Here is a 9,737-nt window from a genome sequence, read left to right on the forward strand (position 1 = left end):
CCTGCATCTTTCAGAAAAAAGAAATTTTTAAGTTATGTAGAAAAGGGATGCAAGGAGGCAGGAGCGAATGGGTGAGAAAGACATTTGCATGTTCTTAGGCAGAAGTGGAGGTTAAAATAATCATTAAAAAAATCTGTAACATAATGGGTCTAGAGTTGAGAGCTTTGCTGAAGTAAAGAGCAGCCCTGTTAATTCTGAGCATTTCAATTTGTAATTTCAAGCAAGTAAGGTGCTAGAGCACTCCATGGCTTTTTTATGCCACTAAGTCATTCCAATAGCTCAACTGCTCAGATGGCTTTACTTCATGGCACATCACGATTTTCTTAAAGCGAGAAACAGAGAACTGAATCCGTTCTGGAAAAAACGTCTGCTCTGAATGAAGCTCCTCCAGCTGAATTTTTAATTTGGCAAGGCACAGTCCTATGAATACATCCTCCAGTTTAATAAACGGGATGCTCTCTGAAATGTTATAGATCTCACTAGCAACGTCAGTGGACAAAACATAGCCTGTCCCTGAACAAAATGGCGGGTAGGTGCCTCCTGGATATTCTTCATTACTCACATACCACTTGCTCCCTGTTTTCCGTATAGGGTACTCATGCAGTTTTAAAAAGCCTGTGAAGAACCTAGTGCTCCTCTTTTTTCTTAAAAGAAGCTCAGTGAGGTAAAACACATTGACAAACACATCTGTGTCAGTTTTCATCACAAAGCCGGACTGATAACAAAATTTGTGAATCCATTCAATTCCCATCATGGTCTTTAAAGTCAAATTGTAATACGTGTCTGTAAAATTCTTTTGAATGACATCTTTGTATTTTTGGCTTTCAGCAACAATATCAGCCTGCTCGCTGTGATTCACAGTGGTTCCCAGGAGGAAATACGTTACAATGCGTTTGCCGGCGACTATTCTCTCCTTGCCCCAGGTTTGCCGGATGGCCATCCTGGCATCGACATGGGAGCCCGAGGATGTCACAAGCAGGACGAGGAAAGGGGGATTCTTATGGCAGACTGTATCTGGGAGCAGCGAGAAGTTTTCACCACTTCTCCTAAAAGTCCGTAGGGGGAATATATGATTTTGACTCTTTTCACAGAATATACACAACTCAGTCAAACTGACGTACAAAAACCATAAGCTGGCACAGCTGAGCCCCATGAGGCAAACAAACATATTGAATTTCTTGAAATCCATCTGAAAGAGACAAGAAGGAATGGCATATTAAAAAAAAAAAAAAAAAGGTTCCTTTCAGTGCTGTATATCAAACTCCCTGCTACTGCACAGGGACTTAAAGCCAGGTCATCTCTGATTGAAAGCTGCCTCGTTCGGGGCATTCACCCACACATATACCCTTGAAAATCCACACGAGAGGGGCCGCTGATGCCAAGTTGCTCTGGCCGATGCTGCCGGCTTCCTCACCATTTTCAGCGTGTTACAAACCATGACTTTGACCCACCGGCATCCTCACAAGCCAAATAGCGGAGAAACAGCTGATACATGCCCTGGCTAGATGTGTGAGGGTAACAGTAATGGTTTGAAATACCTTATTTCTCCATTCATTTGAAAAGCAGCTGGTCCCGGAGCCAGCAAGCCCTGGCCGATTGCCAGACCAAACCGGACCCCTAAGTTCTTCCCATCTTCACCTTCTTCATGCCCAGCGGGGCTCCTGCACTGACCCAAAAAACTCTCCTGGCCTTTCTGCTGAAGGAGCCATAAGTCACCTCTCTGAGGTCAGGTCAGCTGCTTGGAGAAAAAAAACAAAACAAAACAATAGGTCAAATTAGGTTGTTGTTTCCTCTTCTGCTGAGTTTAGGTGACTCATTAGAGCGTGCTGAGGTGAAAGAGGGGGCCTTACCCCCCACACCCCTTCTTAGGTGAAAGAGGTGGTCAATTCGTTTTGTAACAGATGAATGTGCTGGGTAACTGGTCACAAATCTAATATAAAATTTGAGAGAGAGAAAAATGATCAAAGTAAATCCAAAAAAAACCCCGCAGTACCAGAAAAATTACACATCTTCATAAATTAACTTGGTGAGAAAAGTATAATGTTTAATTTACTCATTCCATAACCCCACGGGCCCAACAACTCCTTTTTTTGAGTACTAGGACGGGGGAATCTTACTAGGGAGAAGCACATTCCCTTCCACTTCTCCTGCTTCTTGATGGATCTGGTTTCCCATCCAAATACTATAGCAAACCAAGTTTACAAGTCTCAGAGCTGTAGGTTTCATGGAAATTTGATCTCTTCAAATCTTCCAACCAGGAATGTTCTGCCTGGACTCCCCAAAACCATGTTAGTGTCCTTCTGTTGCTCAAATTCAGACATAGACCCACAACTTCTTCCCTTTCCATGCAATGAAAAGGTTTTGCATGACAGGCATAAATGCATTTTAAAGTCCAAGCAGCAGTTCCTGGGACCAAATCCAGCTCACTTTGCCCATAAGAATAGTCCTATTAACTACAGTAAGTATTCTCATAAGCATTAATCGAGTAGAACTGAAGCACTGGTTTACTGTAGTTCATCCCACAGTGAAATGTATTTTTGTAATGATTCACTAATCAGTTTTGAGAATATATATAATTTTCACGTCTTCTGCCCCTTATGTTTAACTTAGCCTATTTTTAGATTGAATATTCTTCTTCAGATCTGTTTTTTCATGTATGCATAGCTCATAGTAGTGTTTGGAGATTAGCTTAAAATTGTTTTAATTATATAGAGATATGAAATTTTGTGTGTGTGTGTATAAATATATGCATATACATACATGTATACATATGTATATATGATAGTATACCAAAATCTGCTCTGCAACTGTTCTTGCTTTCTTCAGTGGCTGGGAGGAGCGTATGAATATACCAAAAATGGTATTTTCAGAAAAGGATAAGGCTCTGAGGTTGACAGCAAAGCTGCAGAAAGGATTCACTCCTGTCATCTGCTCTCGTGAGACTACTCAAGGGACTCACATCTCAGCAGCTGAAATTGTGGAATACTCCCAAGCAAAAGCTTTTGAAATAACTAAGAAAACAGTTGAGAACAATTTCCAATGTAAACCTGTTGAGACTTTTTCAGCAACACTCAAGAGCAAAAAACCATAACATAATGTACTCATTTTACCTGATTTCTTCAGCAGTATCAGACTAATGTGACTTCACTATAGTTACTTCTGACTTTTTTCCAGGTTCAGTAACTGCTAAGGGATCTAAGCAAGCAGAGGCCATGTCCCAGCAGTGAGGTGCTCCTGCAGCCCTGGAGCATGGCCTGAAAGCACCTTGGCACCGCTCCTGCGCAAGACCTGGGCACCCACCATGTTCCTTGTCTCCCTGATACCCTGACAGTGGTGGGGAGGGCGTCAGCCGAGCACACAGCCCAAACAGCACCCACGGCATCCTCCAGAGAGGTCCCTCATCTAGGCGACTGGGAAGGGACCAGTCTCCCAAAGGACATCCTGGCAAGTACTCACCACACTGTCTCTCAATAGCCAGTATCTTCCTTTTTCAGTCCATATATGAGGAAGTATACCTTACACAAACAGATAACCACACACAAAGACACGTACCCACACACCTCAACCAGTACCTTCACCATGTCATCACTTTCCTTTGATACTGGCAATGCAAATGTTAGTAAATTTGTGTAAATTGTAATGTGCAATTGTAAATTTTGCAAATTGCACATACAGCAGGCCCCCGTCTATAGTTAAAGTTGAATTCTACCTTCTGTTGTAACATTTCTATTTCCCTTGTTTTCAGTTCACTTTCTTGACAAAATTCCTTTTGTTTTGCAATGTTTCCCAGCTGATTTACAATTAAAAAAAGTGATTTGTTAAATTAGTGAGTTCAGCCATTCTTGAGTAATTCTGCCATGAAATAATTCGAAACTTTGCACTCTGGCTGATTGTTAATAGCAAAGTCTATACAAAGTTTCAAGCACTCATCTCAGATGATGCACAAGCACAAAGAAAATCCTTTTCAGGATGTACTCTGCAGATTTTACTTTGTAAGTACCCTGCTGATTTATTTGGCAATTGCTGTACAGTGAGGAAAAGATGTCAGGATCCTGAATTTTCAGTTTTTATTCTGTTCTTTCTGAAATTAAAATTCACAATCCGGCTAGAAAAGTGGAGAGATTCAGCCTTGTGTTGCTGAACAGACACAGAGACATCGAAGTCATTTTGGGCAACATGTTCACTAACACGAATAAAGAAATTAGTAGAAGGGGTTTTGTGAGAAAACAGAGCCCATTTTGGGGATGGGGGGGATGACCCACTCCATTTAATCTTGCTGCCACCCCCCTGCACCACAGACCCTGACCAGCAGCTCACGCAACACCAGTTCCCATTTCTTCCCCTGTTATAGCTCTGGTTCCCCTCTCCAGATGAATTTTGTAAGCACCTCAGGTGTGGGCGGGAGCGAATGCGGGGGTCTGACCTTGTGGCCCCGTCTTTCATCTTTCCCCTTTGGCTCTCAAGGGCAGGGGTGCCCCAGACCCTGCCGGAGGCCAGCGGGCGTATTGGTGTCTCAAGCACCCAAATTTGGCTCTGTTGTACAAGGTAGGCCTTTGCTGAAAGATTGCCCATAGAGGGGGTGACAGAGAGAAGACCAGCTTCTTCTGTCTGAGGCCACTTTTAAAACCACCACCTTCCTTCTTGCTGTCAGGTGAGCAGGGAAGATTTAATCCATCAGAATTAATCTGACGCCTCCTTTAGGTCTGTTAATGAGTACAATTATTTAAACAGATCAAGACTACGTGGCACCAGAAAAAGCAATCTGGTCCAAGGGGGAGAGAGGTAAGTAGGTCTAGAATCCTCCTGAGAACAACAACAACAAAAAAGCATTTAAAATATCAATTTAAAGAAATAAAGTTTTCTTAATTATTCTGGGGCAAAGCTATGATCATGCTACCGAGTTCAATGGACTTTCAATCCTGACTTTGCCTTGACATCAGACAGCGAATGACCCAAAGAGCAGACACCCAAAATGATTTTGGCCTGCTGCAAGAATCGCCGCTTGGTAAAACAGAGAAGCAAGCAGCTGTTCCAAGGCAGGCACAAAAAGCAGAGTCAGAACCTCAAATATCACACATTTAAAGTCAGCAGGGATATTCTGATTTTCCTGTCCTAATGATCAAAGGTAGCGTGCGCCCTGGCATGAGTGCTAATGACACCTGCTAAGCTTTGATTTTCTTTGTAAACAAAGCCCCAAAATTGCTTTCTGAGAGGCTCAGCAGGACACAAAGAAGGATTAAACATGCATAGGTAATAAGAAAACGTCAAGTACAGCAGGAAACATTTTTCTCCCCCAAGTTCAAGTGCTTTGGAAGAGCAGGGACCAGCCTGCAGCTCTAAGCTCTCACGGTCCGCGTCTCTGGCAAGGCAGTGAGTTCGGCAGCGGATGGGTCACCCTTGACGCGGGGAGGGGGACACAGTCACTCCTTGAGGAGGCGGCCGGGTCTCCCCATTAAGCCAAGGCAGGGAGAGCCGCAGCTGGCGCGCAGACGAGGCGCTGCCCGAGCCACGGGCACCGCTTCCGACTTAAAGGACTGAACGCAAAGAGCCACGGAAGACCAGTGATAAGGCTGGATGTCCCCTGCGCGACACTGGGAAAAGTCTTGCTTTTCACTTCGGAGGGGACTCTCATGGCCACACGTATTAACAGTGTCCTCATCCAAACTGAAACTCAAGGGTGGCAAGCAAGAATGACGGAAAACTAGAAAGGGTAAAGGATGGGGGGAAAACGTCTGTCTTTGTCCTTACTATTAGATCAAAGAAAACCCCTTTCCCTCCTGCTGCCTCTCACCAACCTCTGATACTGGTATTTTCTCTCCTTGCCAGTCTGTGGGTGAGTCAAAGCAAGACATTGTTCCTGTGCTTCGTACATGCCAGTTTCTGTCATTTAAGCATCGAGTTGCTAGGCACTTTATTTACAGCCAAATCCTTTCCCTCTCTTTTCCCCATGAGCAATAGTATTTGATTCCACAAGCAGCAATTGTAATGGGATTGCCACCAGGAGAAGATATTACTCATGTGAACAAGAGCAGTTGATTACGCCCCCCGCCCCCACAAAAGAATGCCTTTTTTTTTTTTTTTTTAATAGAAATTCAAAGAAGATTTCTGTTTTTCCATTTGGGCAGATGCAGTTGCAGACTAAATAATCTGAGGGAGAGCGGGAAGGAGAGAGCGGGCAGTCGCAAACGCTTTCTATGTGGTAGGAGCACATGCCAACCCCACAGGTGCTACCAAGGGCACTTCAGCTCTCCTGTCTCTTCCCTGCTGTCTCTGTGCTAACCCAGCCCTGCCATAACGATGTGTACAGGGGGTGGGGGGGTCCAGAGGGGTGCGCCTTTAATATTTTTAAGGTAAGCCTTGGGCTCTCCTGAAGGGTCAAAATGTTTTACAGAGGGGGCAATGACTCCGTGGGGCGGTTGAGTGATTAACCCATCATCACAGAATGAACCAGTGGCGGAGCCAAGAAAAAAATCCAGGTCTCCTGCCTCCCCCGGTGAGGTCCTAACTAGGGCACCCAGTTACGTGACTGCCGAGAGAAAGGAGACCTGGGCAAAGCGCTCAGGGAAGAGCTGTGTTGGTAGCTGCTGCCAAAGCCTAATCCTTCAGATGGTTACATGTTTACAACTTTATATATACGAATAGTTCTCTGTTGATGGAAGTGATTAGTTAGACAGTAGATATAAAAGGGGTGTTACTTATTTGACACAAATCCTATTGCGTCACCTGGTTTATGCTCTAACATGATGAAACTGATGTCCATGTAGCTGATTGACCCTGTAATTTTAACAGCAAATTGTATTGCCTTTGCATAAGGTTGCACTGACTTTACTACTTTGTATTTTAATAAGAACAGAAAACAAATATATATTTTTTAATATGGAAAATAGAATCAAGCCAAGTTTTTAATTAAATAGTGCTAGAAAATATAGATTAGAGCAATACGTTAAATTCTAACTTGGTCACACATAGCATATGATAGCACATAGCATAAATACTGGTACAGTTATAACAAGCAAGGAAACGTTTCTCCCAGCTACCAAAGAAAAACAATTACAAAAAAAGGACTGTAAAATATAAAATTGGTTAAAATTAAATAACAATTGGTGTTTCAGTCTCTAAAAATTCCTCTTACTTGCCTTGAATCTCACCATGCTCATACTATGACACGGATGGTTTTAGAATAGCCACCTACCTAGTGTAACTCTTTTAATCTTGTTATCACTGCAAAGAAAAGTTTTCACCATTTCTTCCTCTAAATAATGTTTTCTGTATTACACAAGGTAATATGTTGGTGGTTAACTACAGCTGTACCATTGCTGAAGAGCAAGCATATGTATATAAACATAACCTTAACACCACAGCTCTCTCAAAGGTAACACAGAGGCATACAAACTGTTTAGCAGGTACTATTCACGTGTTGAAAGGTTGCACCTCCACTATTACAAAGGACAGAACAAAAGTTCAAGTTCTCATCCGCTTAAATATTCAGTCTTGCCAGCTCAGATATAAACTTTTTAATTGTTTTTTTTAAGATTGCTTATAATGAAATATATATTGATATCAATAGGATGTATGAATGTCTGTATTGTCCAGGATGAAGCAATATGATTATTACCATGTGTAAACAGTGGGGTCAAATCGCACAGAAAAGACTGTGGATGATTAAACTCATGTACACAGTGTTTGAAGGTGTAGTACAGTGCACCATAAAACTAAGACTATTGTAACGTCCAGAACTATGTGATTTTTTTCTTTTGTTCAGTGCCGTGCCTGCTGCAACTAGAGAGACCCAAAAGTCCCTAGAGAGCCCTGCCTATGTGTTTCTGTGGGGCGTCAGATGGGAACCACAGTCCTGTGGTTGAGATTTCCATTACAGGAAGGGCTGCAATGGCCCAGGCCAGAGGCCACGTGGTCACTGGGCTCTGCCTCTGACAATATCTGGGCAGCCGATGCCTAAAGAAGAATAAAAAACAGGACAAGAGGCACAGGGACCTTTGAATCAGAGACTGCATCCTTGTCTTTATTAAAATATTCACCAAGAGCCATTAGCTCTTGATGTACCTTGAGCTCCTCTATCCAACCATGATGTTCATTTGAAAAGTGAAAAGTGAAAAGTTAGACAACATCCTCAGAGCAAAAGACACTTTTGCTCTCAAGAACAGCAAGAAGACTGGCAGGAAGCAGAATTGCTTCCATAATGTCACAGGAAAGAAATGCTTCATCTGAAGAGTTAAAAGAAATATATTTCCAGGAAGTTTAGCCAAGTGAAGAAAGCTAACTTTCATTTTAAAATATCATTGTGTTTTTCCAAGTTTTTTCCAAAATTCTCTTGGTGAAATCCTAGCTCTAATAAAGCCTGCTGAAAAATCAGTCTGGATATTTAACAGGGCTAGATTCCTTTTTCAGGATGGAGAGAAGTTTTACAGTAAAGGTTGCCACATAAGCCGTTAGCCATCCTGTTGCAGAGTTTGGAAGAAAGGTATAAAAGTTGTTGTGAGTTGAATTTCGCTTCTGTTCAGTGCAATGAACCCACATTGGTTTATGCTGGACAAGGCTGCTCTGATTCATCCTGTCCTAGACAATCAGTTATCTACGGTGTGATCAGGAGTTTGAAATACAGCAACCAAAACAGTAATGGTGTTAATGATTCATGAGGCAAAATTTTTAAAAAGTTAAATATGCTTGTTAACATCAGTTAGTGGATAAGATAAGCGGAGGATAAGGGCATTATAGGAAGAGAGGTGGGAGCATTATAAGGAGAGAGTCTATTAGCATTAGCTAAAAAGACATGTACGTCTTCATAAAGAAAAAAAGCAAAGAAAAAAACCTTCATTTAAGCTCTTGCTGTCAGTACTCCAAGAGCCTGGCTCTCTGAGCTATAGAAGCACTGTGTTTCAAAAACTATATGTATGTGCTTGCCTCCTCCCAAAACAAATTATTTATTGCACCTTCATTTACATGTAAGTGCTACAAGTTGGATTGTTCATTGTAATGAAAGAGAAAAACCTGAATATGGGAATATTCAGGATAAGGGTCTTGCCCTTCTTCCTCAGCAACTATCTGAAGATAGATAAGCAAGAAGGAAAAAGCAATGCAGAGAAGAGAGCTCCGCAGATTGTACAAACATTGTGCAAAACAGGAAAAATTAAAATTAATAAGGAAATTCCATTGTCACTCTTAAATCCTTCATAAACAAACTCATCCTCAGCCCTGCCAACACTACCATGGGATCAGGACTTGTCAGGGCATTATCTTTCAGATGGTTTATTTCCTTGTTTTAACCCAAGGCAACCCTTGCACCGAACAGGTGAGCCTGGCCCTTGCACCATTCGATACCCTTCCCCTTTCCTTCTTGGCACTGTGCTTTCTTAGCATTTGGAGCTGTATTTTTCCCCTATCGATAAAACAGCTTAACTAAGGCTTTGAATGTGCATGTCTGTGAAAGAGACAGTCTGGTACTTTTGAAGGATAACATTCCTGGGCATCATTCCGCTTTCAGGCGGAGCAAAGACAGCCCAGGGATAGCAATTCGGGCTCTTCGCACTGCCTCAGCCCCGTGCCAAACGCTAACCTGAAGGGCTGCATCCAGCTCCCCTGTTTGATTAGCAGGGCAAAGGCACAGTGCAGCCGAACAGAAATCCCACTGCGGGGGACTGGCACTGGCAAATCCTTTGCAAATAGCTGGTTGGCTTTAAAAGTGCTGACCATACATGTCAACATTTGCAGGATCAGGCCCA

General features: G+C 42.6%; 1 protein-coding gene across 1 annotated transcript; it reads right to left on the bottom strand.

The window, feature by feature from the left end:
* Positions 1–253: 253 nt before the first annotated feature.
* On the bottom strand, positions 254–1,189 carry B3GALT5 (beta-1,3-galactosyltransferase 5). The gene has a single exon (XM_013955242.2). It carries the CDS (start codon positions 1,187–1,189, stop codon positions 254–256), a length of 936 nt encoding a protein of 311 aa, XP_013810696.2.
* Positions 1,190–9,737: the final 8,548 nt, after the last annotated feature.

This window comes from Apteryx mantelli, chromosome 1 (assembly GCF_036417845.1).
Source record: "Apteryx mantelli isolate bAptMan1 chromosome 1, bAptMan1.hap1, whole genome shotgun sequence".
NCBI lineage: Eukaryota > Metazoa > Chordata > Aves > Apterygiformes > Apterygidae > Apteryx > Apteryx mantelli.